Source organism: Cyprinodon tularosa, unplaced genomic scaffold, assembly GCF_016077235.1.
Source record: "Cyprinodon tularosa strain WSP-4 unplaced genomic scaffold, ASM1607723v1 ctg26, whole genome shotgun sequence".
In the NCBI taxonomy this organism is placed as follows: domain Eukaryota; kingdom Metazoa; phylum Chordata; class Actinopteri; order Cyprinodontiformes; family Cyprinodontidae; genus Cyprinodon; species Cyprinodon tularosa.
This window is the reverse complement of record NW_024038961.1, coordinates 720,775-740,239: the sequence shown is the minus strand read 5'-3', so window position 1 is coordinate 740,239 and position 19,465 is coordinate 720,775. Positions and strand designations below refer to the sequence as shown.

Here is a 19,465-nt window from a genome sequence, read left to right as displayed (position 1 = left end):
CCATAACAAGGCTTTGCTGGGCTACTCTACAAAGCTTGAAACTGTTGGAAGCTGGAGAAGTACCACCTTCCTCCAGCAGAGTCCGCCGTGGATCCTCCTGAGCCGAGCCTCCTGCACAGCTGAGGCTCATTCCATCATCAGAGGATCCACAGTATTTAAGCTGTCTTCAGACCTTGCCTCGACGCCGCAGTGTTTTATCCAGTTGGTTAGCACCTAAGCCTAGTATCTTTGAGAACCTTCGTTGACTTTTGAATCCAGACTGGATTCTAACCTTTCTTTCTGTTTTCCAGGAAACCTGTTTTTCTCCTGTGAAGCTCTGGAAGAGCTTAACCTGCCAAACCTGCCCTCTGAGCCAAACCTGAAGTCTCTCTCTGGATTTCCATGCAGCTCTGGACAAAGAGCTGGAAACTCAAAGCCAAGGTCAGCTCTCTCTCAAGAAGTAAGACGCTGAAGCAGTTAACGGACTCTGCTGAACAAACTATCTCCGGACCCAACAGTTTCCCTCTCAAGGCTTTAACCAAGAACCCTCAAGGTACAAATCTGAAACTGTCTGAATCAAACTCCTCTGAGCAAACGCTAACTGAACTGTCTCCCACACAGACTCCAGTGAACCAGTTCCCCAGGCCTGAACCAGAACCAGTGATTTATTCAGTGCTTGTGACAATAAACATTGTTAAACCTTTTACTTCTGTTTCCGTCTCCATGGTGTTCTGCATAACTGGGTCTCACTAGTGAACCCATCATGACAGAAACTCAACATTAATCCAGACATTTGGATTTGAAAAGGTCCACTGTTTTTTTTTTTTTTTTTTACTTTTTTGGAATGACTATGACCCGGATGACAAAGAATCTTCACCAGCACATGTAGTTCACAGCGTTACAAAAGATTAATTACACACATACTAATGTTTTATACCCTTTGTTCTAAATGAACAATGACATTTAGATAAGGAGATAACAACAGAACCGTGGATTTTGTGAACCGTTCCACCCCTAATATATATGTGTTTTTTTTACTACAGAAAAGTATGTTGAATACCTCAAAAGGTACTGTAATATAAACAAGTCTAATCTAATCACATGTTCTGGTTTACTGTCGAGGTGGGCGGATCAATCCTAGCATCGATACAATCGATACCAACTTTGGTACTGATATCGAACAATATTGGTTAAACAACATCAATACTTTTTCTTCTCTGCCGCATGCAGCAGATTGACCAGTCTGCTCGCCGGTGTTACATCGGTTTGCTGCTCCCCCCTCCCCTCTCGTCACCGGCTTAGCACGCAGGCTCAGCATGGCCCCGCCCACTCGGCTCTCTCTCCACTCAACACATACAACTGCACTGCAGCTCCGCAGCGGAGCAGAAAAACAGGAAGAGGGAAAGAACCAGCGTTTTTTTCTATATTTTAATAATGTAAATGAAACAATGGCAAGCTGTATGCTTTGTAAAAAGGTGATTAAATGCAGTAGAAACACAACAAGTTTATATATGCACATGAAAAACCAACACAAGCAAGAAAATGTCAAGCTACAGAAACAGAGAGAGAAGACAAAATTTCGCTCATTGCCTCAATAAATAAATAAATACATAAAACTTAAATGTTAAGAAGTATCGGTATCATATCAATATTGACGACACTGACCCTGTATTTACTTGGTGTCGTATCGATTAAAATTCCCGGTATCGCCCACCTCTAGTTTACTGGCTATGGCTTAACATTCAGGATTTTTGACAATGCAACCTGTGTATTTTCCTAACAACAAAATCTACTTACTGGGTTACTGGCCACCACTTTGGGATTGTTGACCACGGTGACAAGGTAGATAATGGTGAGGGCAGAGTTCAGCACATAGGAGCAGAATAGGTTCTTATGGAGGGTGATCCTTTGACAGCTTAGACTCCTGTGAGATGCATTAAAATATTTGATGTCAACGTACAGATATTTTGAAAGTTATTATGATAATAGAAAATACACAAAATTAAACAAGACAACGGTAAAGTTTTTTCTAGCAATAGTTGAAAAACTCCATGAGTGCCATCCTGCAAAGTATTTTCTCAAGTGAGATTATCTATGAAAAACACAATTGAACATTAACTGGCCACGGGTTATACATTTAAATTGAAGAAAAGACAATTAAAGACTAACGACACCCAAATAAAGTTCAATGTATGAAGTTTGCCATGAATCTTGTCAGTTGATTTGTTTTTTGGGCTGAATGACTGCTTGCCTCTCGCATCTCTATTCTGCGCTGGAAATTAAAGTAAGCAGTTGCATCTACCAATCTCCAAAATAACCTCATTCCTCCCAGCTGTTTATCTGGATAATTAGACCTGCTCCTCTCAGTTAATCCTGGCCAGAATGTCTCCTAGTTTTTCATATTAAGATCACTACAGTGTCAGTATGCACCCCCTGCCCTTCCAGTGTACTCTCATTATGAGTTCGTATGAAATCGTACGAAAAGTTATGCACCGTAATTTCGTACGTTTTGGACGTTTATTTCGTCGTATGCGCATGCGCATCTTACGCACCATTCAAGAACATAGAATTTAAAATACAATTAGCCCTAACCCTGACCCTAACCCTAACCCTAAGATATAAAACAGCAAGCAACGTAGTTAGAGACATGAATAAGTGATGATTGCACTGTTTTTCCCAGTTTTACGTCCGTCCGCGGATCTGCTTTTTTTGTCTGTCTGCCTGCGCATGCGCACTGATCTGGTTTTTTGAGGTATAACGTCTAAAACGTACGAAATAGTGTGCATAACTTTTCGTACGATTTCATACGAACTGATAATGAGAATATGTTGGCCCTTCTGGGTTCCTGTGCTCAGCCTGCCCTGTCTTCCAGCTTGTCTGCCATCATCCAGTCGGCCTAAAACCTGATTCTACATTTCAGTTCTCATCTGCTTTTTTTCAGGTCTGCAAATACCCAATTCAGCCTGTCACCAGCAGGTTCTACCTTCATCTGCCTCATCAAGTTTGTTACCAGTCTATATGGCTGCACAAGAACATTGATTAAAAACTGTTTCAATAAACCTTTCAAACAAACTATGTGTCTGGTTGAATCCTGGCTTCTAAGAGGTATTCTAGTTACAAACTTAGCTTTTAGAATATGAAGTCTTGTAGAGAGTCCTTTAAAACATCCTTTTTTATTGGAAATTTAAATCCCTTTTCCTTTCATGACCATGTTATGCACTTAAAATAAATAAAAGCGCTTCATTTCCCAGATATGAATACTATAACAGTCACTCTTTCTCTAATAATGACATTTCCAAGGTGAAACCAAATTTACTATCATTGGACTTTCGTAGAATTTTCACTGTTGAGTGTCTGATTGTGATTTTAGACAAATTCCAAGGACTACGCTATAAAGCAGAAATAAGGCACTTCAGGTTCCCTGACAGAGGAAACAAACTGATTCAAAATGTTGGCTGTTAGTTTATTGTGCATAAAATGAAATAGAGGTTTTAATATTGTTTGACTACCATTCGTCTTCAAGTGTTTGGATCAGACCCCAAACTAACCTGTGTCTCCAAAGCAAACCTGAACTTCATTATATGAGAAATCAGACAGCCATGAGTTAAGAGTTATAAATAACTGAGTAGCGTAGGGATACACCATCACATACCACATCTGGATTGTATTATATAAGATGAAGACTTCTGTATTTTAAGGGCTTTGGCATCAACTGCACAGCTATGTTTTTAAAAAAACTCTTTAGGACTTTGATGTTTAGTACTGAGTTTGACCATGTGTTTTGCAATTAAGAACCTTCCTTAAAAGAGGCGTACAGATTTATGCTGTGCGTACATCACTGAATCATTGTCTGCATAAATAACCGCTGTATTTTAGTGGCCCAGAATTTATAACTTGAGAGATCATAATTTACCAAGTTAGAAAGGACTTAAAAAATATCATAAAAAACAAAAACTGAGATAATTTTTACTTTCCAGTTCCCTTAATTAGGCTTTTATCATTATTGTCTATTTTAAACTTAAAAGTTTAAATTTTCTGCCTTTGGATGAATGCTGAAAATTTCCTAAAAGAGTAAAGTGCAGATAAAAATAATACCTTCCTACCTTCTTAAACATTATTCATCCTCCATATTCCAGGAATCAGATGTGTTATTCTGAACTGTAACCAATATGGATTTAGGCAGGATAATCTAAATTAATTGCTGAATTCTCCCTGTGGGGAAAAAAAGCCGTTCATCTCTGTGAACGTTTATAATGAGGAATGCGCTCAGGTGCATATGTTTCACATAAGAGGCAATCTACCAACATATTCAGCAGACATCCCGACTATTTACAACTGCAGACTGATGCAGGAGCACTAATTAGATGTGCTGCATGAGCAAATCAAACAATTTCAGGGCGATGATCCCATTTTAATTTAAAGCTAAAGCAATACAACACCTATACAAGTCTCATTTGCATTATTTGAAATGCTTTCTGAGTTTGAAAAATTGCATTTTCTGAAATTGTCTTGATCATAATCAAAAAGATGCTGAACTGCAAAACATTGTGCATATGGCTCTGAGGTGAGCATTTAAACTCCCATTAACTCTCCTGTATTGGTCAGAGGCATGGAGATTATGCTGACAACATAAAGTTGAATATTGCTCTTGCTGACTAAGTAACAACACCACCTGTATAGCCTTTGTGTATCTCTCAGATCTACTTTCAATGATGAAAATGATTGACCTTTAGGGAGTAAATCCATGGAAAACTAATCTTAATTGATTCATATATGCAGGAAAGGAACACAATATTAAATTGAATCAATTACCTGAAGTAGAAGAATATGGCCAGAGAGATAAGCAGGGAGGCTATGGATAAAGCATGGCCGACGATAGCCATGTAAAACAGGATGTAAGCTGACTGTAAGAACAAAACACAGACAATTGGTTAGATAAGCTGAAGGTTGGAGCAGTAATTAAAGCAATTATCAGATTGAAATGCTGTCTTTACTTACAATTAGGCACTGAAAAGAAAAGTCAGCTGTCTGTATAAGACACTATAACGTTTGCCTGTGAGAAATGTTCCGGCATCACTTTTAATCGCCCTCAAAAAGATTGAATAAAAATCTTTTTTAAATTATTTCATTGTAAACCATTATGAATTAGGTCCAATTAAAGGAAGACACCAACAAAAGTCCAACAATTACATGAGTTTCATTCACACAGTGGATAAAAATCTTTATTCAATCTCAGTTATTATTAATATTTTCATAAATTAAAAACAATTTTAACCCAGATAAAAGTAATTATTAGGAAGAGCATTAAATAGATTAAAAAAAACAAGCTGTTACTGAATGTTGACAAGTTGTTGATAATTACTATGATGATATTTTTCTTTCTTTTCTTTAACCATAACGTCCTCACCAATTTTTATGAGTTTTAGCCTAAGAGTCACTGTGAATTAACTTGCACAGATAAGTCTGTACATAGGATTTGCATTCACAGTATTCTACTAATTATTGCATTCTACTAATTATTGCATCTACCGGTAAGCAAAACATAGAGTGCATCTAAGTACTGTAGGTTTTTCAGTAAAGACAGTAATAAGCATGTAATTCCATATACATATACATACAGCTACAGTTAACAATGCCAATCATTATTAAGTTAGATTACTAGCTTTGTTGAGCTTTGTTTAGTATCTTTTAATCAAATGTTCTGTGTGGATCAGTGCTTCTGTGTTTAGATGTGTCCTTTCCAGCTACTTTTAGCAGATGAACCCAGATAAACCAGGGTTCCTGTGTTTCCTTCCTGTTGAAAGAAAGAGCTCCTTCTCTGATGTCATCGCATGCTTGGTCAGTATGCAAAATTAAATTGAATTGAATGGGCTTTATTAGAGGAAGACGGATTTGAACTGATTTTAATTTTATCAATATCAGAATGGATCACAAAAGAATATTTTGAAAATCTGATCATAAGAATGCTAAATAATTGGCTGCAAAATTGCATTGCTTTCAGTTGAATAAGGACAGATTAGTATTGAATAAATCTTTATATGAGCTGAACTAGTTTGTCTTTAATAATTAGCCTTTCCATTTATGGAATATAAAAAATTTTGCAGGATGAAGCTAATTACACTTTTATCCTCACATCTCTTATTTTTTTCCTTTACATTTTAACTTTCAAATTTCAAATACATATATAATTGTCTGAGTTAACATCTTTTATGTTTTTATGTTTTAATTCAATTTGCACCCTAAAAACAGATTGGTCAATACAACCCAAAAAAATGATTACATTTTAACAATCGGGTTGGTAGTTATATGTCTAAACAACAATTTGGTTAACACAACCAATCTAATTAGGTAGTGTTTTTAATCAATTTATATTGGTAAAATGGAAAACCAGTACAAATTGTTCACTTTGACCAAAATATTGGTTAATTAGTGTAACAACATTGAAAGCCAGGACCAGTGCTTGAACCACCAACCCTGTGGTTGTGAGGCACACATTTATTAATTCTTACTAATAATGCCACAACCAGTTTTAAAGCCAAGATTTGCATGCTCTATGTTTACAACACTGTAATTGTTCTATAGATTAGTAAATTAGCCATAAGTTAACCAAATAAATTGGTTGATTCAAAATTAATGGCTTGGTCAGTTTCTTACAAATATATTGGTAAATCTAACCAAAACTAGAATGTTTTTTTTCCCCCAACCAATCAATTCTTAGAGTGTACCTCCTATTTGATTGGTCAGACTTACCTTATTTTTTAGATTCCCTATAACCTCTGCGCACATTCCTCTTTTAGTTCTATTGTTCTAAATATACTTTTTAACTCAATCCTTATGTGCACATTTGTTATTGCACAAGTATTTTGAATTTCAGTTTGTGTAATAAATGTTTTCTCAATCATTGAAGGTGGACTTTATATCTTTCATATTATCCTCGAAATGTGCATCTGCATATGTGGTCTGTTGGAGCTTTGTCTCCAAATGCACATGTTTGGAAAAACACTAAAAGTATTGCTATGTACAATACGTTGTGCAATAATTGTACAGAGCTAGGCATCATCTAAGTCCAGTTTTATAGGAGATATGTTGTTTACAGTGTGTCGCTGCAGCCAGGTGCTGCTCCTGATAAAAAAGACTTAACTGTCCTCTTTTTCATCACGGCAGTGCCTGCACTGGGCTTCTAGCCAGGAGCTTCTGTCTTTACAGCCCAAAGGACAGAGAGTTGTGAAAATTTTGATTGTTTAGTTTCAATAAACGTAAACTTTGTTTGCCCAGTTAAACAGAACCTTCCTCGCCTGACTGCCCTGTATATGAGATAAGGAAGCAACTGATTACAAACAGGTAATCTGGAGATTTAAACCAATTTGTATTTTAATCTTTGTTCTCCAGTAAAACACCGCTGTAATGGTGTCACATCAGTTTAACAGAGTGATGCATCTTAGCAACTATGTGTGCTATAAAAAGTGTAATTTCTTTCCATCTACCCGCACTTAAATTGACTCCACAGAACACGAAAAACAAATTCCCAACGTTAACTCCATACAGCAGATTTATAACAGCTATCCCATAAATCACCTTTAGCTTTGCCTTTGTGTTTTCATTGCAGAGTGTGTAGTTGGACCAGGTCCTGTTGGTATCTGGGTGGCGAAACCACTGCCCGTCCTCCCCACAGTACTTTGTTGCTTTCTCTGAAAGCAAGTTCAGCAAAAAAATCAGTTTGATCAAAAAAGCAGACGTTTAGAAATGGACTCTGGTGTTGTGCCACACCTGTGGGGTCGAAGTCATCAAAATAGTTGGGACAGTTTTGGGACGTGTACGTTCCAGCAGGCGTATCCTCCCAGCATAACCAGCCATCCCAGTTCCGACTACAGTACAAACCTGTTGCATCGACCAAACAATTACTCTCCAGATTCACAGAGAACAAGAAGAAGTTTAAAAAAACTAGCTGTCAGTGGATATTTTCTACCTGATTTGTTGTAAGGGGGATCTCGGTTCATTTTCTCAAAGCATTTGTATTGATTGTCAAGAATCTTTTTGCGCTCAATTTCCCGATCTTTATGCTGGACCTCTGGGCTTTCGGTGGCCTCAGTGATGAGCTCCACCTCAGGGTCTCTGGAAAACTGTGCAGTTGCCTAAATTTGAGGAAGATATCATCAACAAAAGGGAAAAAAACAGGGTCACGAGCAACTAAATTAACCAGAATGGTGTTAATTTAACAAAACAATATCCTTCTAAAATTTTACTCATTTCAAGGAGGATCAGATTCAGTTACAGCTATCAAGCTATACTGTACCAAGCTTTACGATCCAGTTATGACTAAACTATGGTTTTGATATGGGTAATATAGCCCACTGCCAGGGGCTGTTTTTGTCATGGAGCAGAACTGCCGCTCCAAATAAAGACATAAAATGGGTAGAATTCTGCCAGTTTCTCCCCAGTGAATCAGAATTTCCCCATAGTGGGAAAATGAAGGGATTTCCTATTCTATTCTATTCTATTCTATTCTATTCTATTCTATTCTATTCTATTCTATTCTATTCTATTCTATTCTATTCTATTCTATTCTATTCTATTCTATTCTATTCAAATAAATATAATTTTGCTTATTTATCTGAAGCACATTCAATAGAGATCTGGTGTTCTTTGTTTGGACAGTTCACAGATAGTAAGAAAACTGAAGAATACATTAAAGTTGGCTAACAGAGTTTATAGTAATGGAGTTTGCTGTGTAAATTTTAGGGCCATTTTTTTTTTTTTAGATAGATTCTAAAATGTATGATTATGTATAGATAGAAATGTAACATAGCCTATAACTTTGACCTGCATTGGATTAAGACAATTTAAAACACTGGCATTATGAAATTTGTAGTAGTGCTGTAAGTAAAATGAATGGGAGAATTTGTGCCTTATTTGAAACAATGTAAACCTTTGAATGGGAGAAAGCATTAAAATCCCTATATTTAAACACATCAAACTAGGTTTAAATTTTAGATATTTTAAGTTTTTAAAATTCAGCCCAAATTTGTGAAATATACATATGAAAACAAAAAAAAAATAAAGCTGCGATATGGGATTCTTAGTCTTTAAAGGGATTTTGCTAAATTTTCTTTATATTTTATGATTATAAAAACTTTTGTTTTCATCATTTCTCTGTTTATGCTGCTACAGGAAATTAGTTGAGTGATCAGACAAATCTTTATTCTCTGGCTGGAAGAAATTTAAATGTCAGGTAGGATAGGATGATTGGCTCTAATTTTATTTATCTTAAGGAACTGTACACCTCCAGGACTCAGAGGGGAGCAGAGAAAAATGGACAAACGGTTTAAGACTCAGCCACCTAGCAGAAAATATCGGTCCATCGGGGCCAAAACCTTCCGCCACAAAAACAGTTTCTTCCTGTCTAGAGCAACATTAATAAGGCCTGTGTCCACCACTGAACATTTCCCATTATAAAGAATAGATATCTCTGCACATATTAATACTATTGAAATATATTTCCATGTTGTTGTTATTTCATGCTTCTAATTTCTGACATGGTGCTCTTCCTCTGCAAAAGGTTGCAACATTTTCTGCAGTTTTGAGAATTAAAAAAAGAATTAAAGGCATTTCTTTTTCCAGATTATACATTTCCCTTTGTTCTAATGCCAACTGTATGTTTATCATGAAACCAATGAAGCTTTTTCTGATTCTAACAAGTCTTGTTGAATAAAGTAAACATGCAAATTGTTCATAAAGATGCAGATTTTATGCTTAGAAGAAAAATTTACTCAAATCGTACTTTGATGCTTCTTTTAAGGTTTGTTTCTTAGACAACAAGAGTTGCTTCACTTTCTAATTTAGATTTGATGGCAGAAAACAAATTATTAATGTAATTGGAGATTACTGATTGGTACGTGTTTTTATATAGAAGGGAGATTTGCGGGTTTTTTTTTATAAATGTGCTGGGTCAGTGAAAAAATTAGATTTTTAAAAGACTTTCAAACAATGCAATTTCCATGGAAATCTTCCTTTAATGAGTATGTCCCTTCCAATTACCAAGTGTAGACCTTCAATGCAATATGATTGCTGAGAGCTTAGCCATCCTGAAACTAAGCTTTCTAAAAATGTAACACAGGACTTTTAGTGTGCATTGCATGTCCTTTTTACATCCATAATAAATGTGTAGAGTGGAAATGAATGATTCTATGAACACATTACTTATGTGCGGCTTTCATATAGTGTAAGAGTTTCTTCAGTGCTCAAAGGTGGCCATGCATGACAAATTGGGAGACACTTCATCGTTTATACAACTAAGACCATGAAAAGTAGCAGGCACACACAATTTTACTGGTTTCCTTAAAGGCATGATCTGAGTCAATGAATGCATTTCATACAAACCATTTATGTTTCTGCACTGTTTTTTGTTAAAAATACACTCCACAACAACATAGATTAAAAACATAAACTGTATCAACATTAGAACATTTTTATTCTATATTTGCAATATGGACTCAGCACTGATCAAAGACTCAAGACACACCGGATGTGTTGTTACATGCGATTAACAGGGATTTTTGTAACATGTTTTATCAATGGATAATTGTTTTCATTAGTTGAAAAATATATGAAATATGAAATTATCCACTAAATGAACTCATCCAATTTGTGGCTGGACCCATAACCAACTGCTCAGAGATTTAAAAAGATTAAGGCTGGAGGTTTACTATTTTTTAAATGAGTTAAGTGCTTAAAGTGAAGTCAAATGACACAAAAATTCTGGTTTAAAAGAAAATATTTGGAGCTGCACATTGAGACATGCCTAAAAGTGACTCTGAGACTGTTAAATGCATCACACTTGCAACATAATTTTGCACCCCCAACTTGGCTGAAACTTTTATAATACTTTTAAATAAGACCTAACTCAATGTTTTCCTGCATTTTGCACCATATTTATTTTGCATTGCACTTAAACTTTGCATACTAATGCCCTTTTGCACCATTATTGTACCATGGTTTTCCTTTTCTCCTATTATGTTTACATGACGATCATTGCTGCACTTCAGATGGTTATGCTCATTTCACTGTTGTAAGTTGTAAGCAACGTAATGTTGTTTTGTATACACTCTCTATATAGAAAATGAGAATATTTTTTGTTGAAGTCTAAGTCTAAGTAATTCTTGCTGTAAAGCAAAAGACAGCAAAAGAAAGCAAGCCTTTCATTTGGTTAATGGGAAGCTGGAAAGTAGCTAGGTTCATTTGAGCTATTATCCTCTATAGGCTGTGCAACATGATGTATTTAGAAGTTTTTCATTTAAATGAATTGTTTATGTAAATACACAAAGCTCTTTGGTCATATCTAATTACAGTAATTACCTAAGTTGCTGAAGACCGTTTGAACTGTCAACCCTATAATATGTTGTTTATATGTTTTTATTTCACAGAGACTACTGCTGTATTCCAATTAACATACACAAATAGTGATTGGTCATAGAAGGAGGGCTGTATAAATACATTCTGAAGGATATGTCAAATAAAATGATACGTCTAAAAGAAAAATTGGAATAAACTAAATCTAGTATCAGCAGGATAATGCTTTACAAAAGCAGTGATCAGTGCATCTCTTGGTCTTATACCTTACCCACAGACTAATGTCACTGGTTTTCACACAGAGTGTGTAGTTGGACCAGATTTGATTGTTTGCCGGATGGCGAAACCACTGTCCATCTGCTCCACAGTACTTTGTTGCCTTTTCTGTGGAACAAATGTGAGTAATTTAAAGTTTTTTGTTTTATATAAAAAAAAAAAAAAAAAAAAAAAAAAAAACTTAATGTGCTTTCCCTCTTACCTGTGTGGTCAAAATTGACCAAGTACTCAGGACAGTTCTGGGAGGCATAGTTTCCTGCTGGAGTATCGTCCCAGCACAGCCAACCATCCCAGTTTCTAGCGCAATGCAGTCCTGTCACACCACCTTCACAAAAATAATAAATATATGTTAAAAAATCTTGAAGTTTTAGGATTAGAAAATAATTAATAAACTCTGTCAGTACCTGATTTATTATAAGGCGGATCATTCTTCATTTTCTCTAGGCATTTCTTTTCATTTTCAATAATAATTTTTTCTGTTCTGATCCAAACGGATTCTGTGGTTTGCTCTCCTGCCGCATCCTTTAAAAAATTAATTTCCTTTTGGAAGCAAAAACGACAACCAGCTGATTTGTTTACATGTAAAGTGACACAAGCTGCCTCAACTTTCTATTACCTTTAGGCACAAATCCAATAAATAATTACCTCAGTTTTCCCATTTAAAGCTGTTTGACAAGTGGAGCCATTCTGGACCCAGTTCCCTGATTTGTCACAATATTTGGTCACTTTTTCTGCAGACGAAAAAAAAAAAAAGAGTTATCACAATGACTGTCTCCAGCGATTCATATGCAGACACATTGTTTTTGTTTTACTAAGAGATTTAGTGGAGAATCTTTGTATGCTTTGGATGCCTGACTCTGTTATTTTTCACCAGTAGCATGTTGGCATTATTCTAACAGTTAATCTTGGCACCCCACAATAACTACGATTACTTCACCTTGGCACATAGCATCAAGTAAAAATGCTTTCCACCTTTGGAGTTATTTTTGGCAAATTCTCAAATGTGAGACTTAAAAAAAAAAAAAAGAAATGTACCAAAATGTGTGACGGGGGCTACAAGAATGAGATCACATTGTTCCTGACAGCAGCAGCAACAACAGCCTACTCCTTGCTGACAGCTCATCAACTCTTCATAAAATACATCCAACTGTGCAATCCCCCCCTTAGGCATCAGCTCAGTAGTACGAGCTTTCAAAGAGCCATAGGGGGACTCTTAGAGTCGCAGGCATTTTGTGGAGGATCCCTCATGAGCCAGCTCGTACAAAAACAACCAATCGGCTCCCTCATTCATATTCTCTCTCCCCATCCATCTCTCTGGCTCCAGCTTTCCTGCCTTTATTCCTCTTCTCTTTTTCCCTCCACCTACTCCTCATTCATCTCTCTGTCCTCTGCCTCACCTCCCCTCTTCTCGTCATATTGCATCTCCTAAATCATGACATGACCTGACTCTGGATCTCTTCAGCTAGACACCACTGAGCCTTGATTTATCCACAATGTATAAATGGCACATTCTGTGGAAACCGGCTGTCCTGCAAATCAAATATTAACCTTCCTTACATAATCAAACTCCACGGTCTATTTCACTTTAAATAAATGCCCGTCTTTATTCAGCCTGACTGATTTGATAATGATTTACCTTTTATCTGATGAGCAGATCTTTTATACTGGACATTTAAACAGTTTGATGGGAAAGTGCAGAACAGAGAGCGCCTGTAAATTCCTTGTTTTGTTTTGTTTTGTTTTTATGTTTGAAGCCAAGCTTGCACTTCCAAAAAGCTGTAACTTATTATAAGGCATACATTCTTCTCATATTATGAAAAAAAAAAAATTATAGTTTAAACTGGTTGTATATGATATAATAAAAGAACCCTATTTTTTTTTTTTTTTTACATAATAGATATTTAACAAAATCACCTGTGCTGCATTAGTGTGCTGTGCAGCACTTTTATTAAGCTATGGCTCACTTTTTAAGGTTTAAACAAGTCTCAGTAAAATGGGAAAGGCATCCTCGTTGGGCTCTTTTGTTAGATTAAAACGACGTTTTATAATTAAAAACGTTAAACAAATAATATTATATTAACAAGTATTAGACATAACTTTGTTTAAACACCTTTTCTGTAACAAAAAATTTCACATATTTTAATCTTTTAAGAACTTTAATGTATTTCCCCAAGCTTTAGTTTAGTTTAAGCATAATAATTGCTGAAAAATGCTTTAAACACCAATCTGTGACACTGCCTACTTTCTTGTACCAGTGCTTGATCAATGTAATACTTTTTTCCCCTAACAAACTTTAGAGAATAAGGCGCAAAAGGTAAAAAGAAACTTTGGAGTCACCTTGTCTCACCAGAACCCCAGCATGAACAGAATTAAGTTATCCTTAACCAGCTCATGTACATCATCAATCAACGCTATTAGGGGCATCTTTTGCTTCCAAAGGCACTAGAAGGTTTGCAAGGTGTTTTGACTCATTTGAGACGTCATTACATTTTAAAACTGTTATACTCTCCTTTTAAACTTAGAAGGGGTTTGAATTGATATTTCTGAAAATGATCTGAAACATATGGCCAAATGAACATATCATATTTTACCAGTCATACTATCAACCTATTCTAAGTGATCATGGTCCCTCAATCAAGATCCTGTAAATCAGATATAATTTATCAGTAATATTGACAATGACTATTTCTTTTAGAGTTTATGAACATGCAAAAATATAGAACCACTTCTTTAAAATTACACTTTTTAACACACTCTATGGGAGTTAATATTTCTAAAGGTATGAAAGATTGATTACTCTTAATGTTTTCTTAAACCATCCTATAACTATTGCACATTGTAAAATTAATTAAGTTTAGAGAATATAAATCTATGTGTGGCTGCATTTATTCACTTTATTTATTATACCAATTATTACTTTAAAACAAACAGTAACTTTGTTAGATCGGTTAAACATTGTTGCATTTTTTATTTATTTATTTTTTGTGGTCTACAAAAAAATATTGTCCTGAAATATTTTGCCAAATTTCTTAACAATGGGCCTGGGTCTTGGTCTGAAATGAACCAGTCCTGATTCCATCCCTGCCAAACATCTCTCTCCAACTTTGTGCAATGTTGAAGGAGAAGACTAAGTTACGTCAAAAATGCCAAAGGTCCTAACAGCAACTCAAGAACTTGTAAATATTAATTAAATCTACAATACTCAAAATAAAACAGTCAGTTTGAAGCTGTGCAATAATGAATAGCTTTATTTCATGAATCTGACCAAGAGGAAGGATTTGGAGGAAGGGTTTGAGTGTTAAGGTTTAAGCAGCAGGTGTGAATGTTTTATGCAAACAACTTTGTGTTAGGGCTCAAGCAATTATAAATTGCTTAAATATTACAATGACATGAAAGTTATTCAAAAGGTTCTTTGCTTTCCCAATTTGCTTAAAATCAGGTATCCACTCTAAGACCACCATCAACCAAGGAATGGTAAATGGCCTGTACTTATATAGCGCTTTTTTTTTCCAAGTCAGGAGACTTGACCAAAGCGCTTTACACTACATACAGTCATTCACCCATTCATGAACACACTCACACACTGATGGTGGCAAGCTACATTGAAGCCACAGCTGCCCTGGGGCTCACTGACAGAAGCGGGGCTGCCGTACATTGGTGCCACCGATGCCACTGTCGCCCCAGGACAAGTAAAAGGACAAGTTTACTTTTATGTTGACTTTGGCAAAACAGCTGCAAGAAATGACACAATAGTTCAGCCTGAAGTATTTTGCATAGATTGCATTCTCAAACAAGGGTTGTCCAAAGTCAGCATAAACAATCACCAGTCTGCATTAGGTAATAGCCAATTACAGCATTATGTAATTAAGTAATCTGAGTAATTATTTTCTCAAATCAAGCTTAAGTAACACGGTGAGTTACCAAGCTATACCAGAACAGTGGTGTCCATCTCTAGTTTAAAGACCCTCTAGAAGAGCCAGCTCTGAGGACAGCATCTCCTACCCTACCACCTCCATGCCTGTCCAAGGTCAGTCCTGAAGCCCCGCTGCACTGCACATTTCCCTGCTTCAGCTTATTTCCTTTGGTAGCTGATCAGCATGCTTTTACTGAACTGCAATAATCAGAATCAGCTGTGAAGAAGGCAAGAAATATTACAAACCTGTAGAATAGCGGCCCTACCCTGACTTACCCTGTTCTTCCCGTTGTACTACAGTACTAAAATGTAAATGTCAGTACCTCCAATATCAGATTTTAATGCTTTAGAATGGATTTTCACATCAAAACTTAGATACTTTTGATGCTTTGCTCATTTTAGGTAGTGTTTTTTCATCAGCAGGAAAACACCAAAAAGAAACTAAAGACTGAGACCTTTGCTAAATTCTCCTGTTGATGGGAAGTATTTTTCCTTCCACGTGGGTAAGTGTTTAATGCAAAAGAGCAGCATGAAGCACCACACATGCACAAAAGCAGAATATAAACAGTCTAATGTGAGGGACTTTTACAGCTCCACAGACAGCGAAGCTGCAGCATTTGTGGAAAACGGTAAGGGGTTGTGAAAACGACAACACAGAATCCAAGACAAGATATTACGATGAAAAGGAAAGAAGAGCAGAGGACAATGTCAGGTGCTGCTCCAAGGACAAGGCAGATGTCTCCGGGGGAGTCATTAGTCGCTTTTTTAAAATGCAGTTATTGACACCTTGTAAAGGCCAGCAGCACTTTTGTTTAGATGAACCAGACGCGTTTGGGTTATTGGGGCAAAATAGCCTGTATTTTACTTTGTATCACATTAGAAAGGAAATCTGTTATATTGAGCATCATTGCTCTATTCCTGCACTGCCATCACCTCTGAAAAAACCCAAGTGGCTTAAATGAGCTGAACGGTTATATTCACATTTGTTGGTCACTATAGATAAAAGCATTTGCCAAAGGCATAAACTTAGACGTGTATGAAAATGATTAAACAAACACTCATTAATAGTGTTTTTGACTCAAGGCCAATTTGAGTCACTGAAATAATTACATTTTGCTGTAGCTGCTTGTATGATGAATTAAAACTGTCCTTTTTCAGAAAGTGGAAAAAATACCTGCTGGTGTGTAGAAGAACAGATGGGGTGTAACCATCATTTTATTTCGAGGAATAATGAAATATTACAATATTAGCGAGTCTAAAACCATTGAAGGTAGATGTAAAGTTCGATATGATAGAATGAATTAGCACTGTAAAAAAAAAAAAATACAGTGCAAACTTAAAATCTAATGAGTTCTATCTATAACTGCTTTATATACACACACACTGGATCATTACATTAAAAAAGCATACATATATAGTTCAAAAAATACTAATATCCAGCTGGTGTCATTCAAGTCAGCTGGTTGTTTTGCTCTGGTGAGAAAAGCGCTAAGCTATCTTACCGGTTGCACTGAGGTCAGGGTGATCTGGACACTTCTGCGTTACGGATTCCCCAGCTGGTGTCTCGTTCCAGCAAAGAAAACCATCCCACATTGGGCTGCAGAATAGACCTTGAGAGCAGAATAATAAGTATAATTACAATCACATACAATGCCTGTGCTTTTTGGGTTGTTTGTCCTGACAAAAAAATGTACTAAACAAAAGCAAAAAAATAAAAATAAATAAATAAAAACTTTGAAACCCAAAAAGACTTTTCAGATCATTTGTGCTTTGTGCATTTATGCTGACCTCACCACAAGCATTCTTATAAAATGCCATACTATCGCTTTGCCTTGATTAAGAATTTCAGTTGCACATCAAAAATCAAATGCGTTTATGTTCTTTATTGCATTTAATGTGAAAGACCAGCTGCAAGTAATGCAACACCATGATAAAGAAGGAAAAAATCCGCAGAGAAACTGCATCATGAAGATAAAGGGACACAGCAGACTACTCAGCAATAACGCATTGGAGCAAAGCAGAGATTGGTAATAAAACTATGTCCCAATGTTTTGGACTTCTAACAGGGTGCTGTTCAAATCATTATTTGAAAATAGAAATACTAGCCTATGGCACAACAACAAATCTACTAAGACATGTCTGTCCACCAAAACTGACAGGCTACGTAAGGAGAGCATTAATCAAATAAGCAGCCAAGAGGCCCATGGTAACTCTAGAGGAACCACTAAAGAGATCCACAACTCAGATGGTGGAATCTGATGACAGCACAGCTATTAACAGTATGCCCCACAAACTCTGCCTTATTAGAGAAGTTGCAAAAAGAAAGAAATCCCTTTTTTTATATATAAAATAAACATTAAACTCTGCTCGCTGCATTCCAAATCCATGTGGGGCGGGGAACCAACATGTTAAAGGAGGCCCTCTGGTCAGATGAGATCACAATTAATCTATGTTGTGCAACATTCAAAATGCATGGAGTGGCAAAAAATACCAAAAAAGACAGAACAATAAAGAATTAAAAAATTATAACTTATAGTGGAAAATGGTAGTGGTAGAGGTACTTTGGCTTAGCTGCACAGGCGATTGCATAGTGCTGCAGCTGAATTCATTGTTGTCTTGCAGGAAATATGTCCTTGGTTCAATTTTATTGCTTGTACATTGTGCATTAAGGAGGTTCTCTCCAAAGGCAGACTTCTTCTAAAAATGTCATAACATGTTATCTGTTGGTGGTCAACGCTGGTATATGTCGATGCAGTGACGTTTTTGGCGGTCATATGACAAAATCTCCCAACAATTCGAGGAATAATGTTGTAAAGCACTATATATCTGTCACAGTCTCCGAGTGGTTTGATTTTTGCCTCTCACCAGTTCTGTTTTCTTGGGCACCTCTTTCGGACGGCTCAACACATCTGTATTGACCTTGGCTCAGCGCCTCCTCACTCTGTCCCGTCACAGTGCTCGGTCCAGAACTGAGTGATTTGCCTGAGATTGTTTCAGCGCCTGCCTCCTCCCTGAGCTGTAGAGGAAAAAAACAAAAATACAATTGAGATCTTTTCTCATTTACATTCCCTTCACAGGCAGGGACAAGCTAGAGTGTAAATGTCATCTTCAATGGCACTGACATCTTAAAATATTTCATTTTGGAAGAAAAAAAGCTTAGATAATGATGAACATCTTTACATATGATGGCCTTTTAAAGTGGAGAAATAAGCATGAAAGTTCTTGGACATCTGCAAAGCTGTTCTGTACATAACTTGTATCTGATTTGAAATTCTAGTCTCTCTCCAAAAGCGAGACTCATTAAAATGTGTTTCGGATCACACAAAAGAAGTTAAGCAGCTGATTTTCTCCTGGATGAATCATATCTCTGCCCTATTGTTTGTATTTGGAGGTAGCAGTAAAATGAAAAGGCTTGTTGTGTGAAACATTGATTCGATCATGCTGCTCACTGAAGGATAAAGTACTTATATTGGTGTGACTTATCTCAGGCTCATGTTTCTAGGGGTGAAATCTAAGCCTTTTTGAGTGCCAGGCTTATGCATTTGCATATCATGAATTATTTGAAGAATTTAAATACTTTGCTAGGATTGTGTCCAGCTCTTATCACAACTGAGGAGCATAGCTTAATTTGCCCGCTTGGCTTCGAAAAATCCGAGTGAAGTTCTTACCTCTCCTGACTCATAAAACTTGCAAAAGACAAAAAAAGGCAAAAATATAGTGACTGTCAAAAGAATGATGTCCCATGTAGCAGTTTAGCAGCCGTACATATGATGTCACTCCAAGCATTGAAGTAAATGACGTCATACATACGACCACCAGGCCACCACCAATATCAGAAAAATATGTCTTCTTTGAAAAAAATGTATTTCCAGAAACCTCTTCATTTATTTCTTCTCTTAATCCCCCTAGATCCAATGAAAACAGCATAAAAAAAAAAAAAAATTAAGTCCA

The 19,465-nt window shown here is 36.3% G+C and overlaps 1 protein-coding gene across 2 annotated transcripts in view; it reads right to left on the bottom strand.

The window, feature by feature from the left end:
- calcr (calcitonin receptor) overlaps window positions 1-19,465 on the bottom strand; it is an 85,852-nt gene that overhangs the window by 20,419 nt on the left and 45,968 nt on the right. For both annotated transcript variants that reach the window (XM_038288647.1, XM_038288646.1), the window contains 11 exons: window positions 18,380-18,530; window positions 17,017-17,124; window positions 12,247-12,332; window positions 12,006-12,141; window positions 11,804-11,926; window positions 11,597-11,709; window positions 7,946-8,111; window positions 7,747-7,857; window positions 7,555-7,667; window positions 4,792-4,883; window positions 1,777-1,903 (listed from right to left, as the gene is read on the bottom strand). In XM_038288647.1, coding sequence (XP_038144575.1) covers window positions 1,777-1,903; window positions 4,792-4,883; window positions 7,555-7,667; window positions 7,747-7,857; window positions 7,946-8,111; window positions 11,597-11,709; window positions 11,804-11,926; window positions 12,006-12,141; window positions 12,247-12,332; window positions 17,017-17,124; window positions 18,380-18,530 — 1,326 coding nt within the window. The remainder of the gene's footprint in view (window positions 1-1,776; window positions 1,904-4,791; window positions 4,884-7,554; window positions 7,668-7,746; window positions 7,858-7,945; window positions 8,112-11,596; window positions 11,710-11,803; window positions 11,927-12,005; window positions 12,142-12,246; window positions 12,333-17,016; window positions 17,125-18,379; window positions 18,531-19,465) is intronic.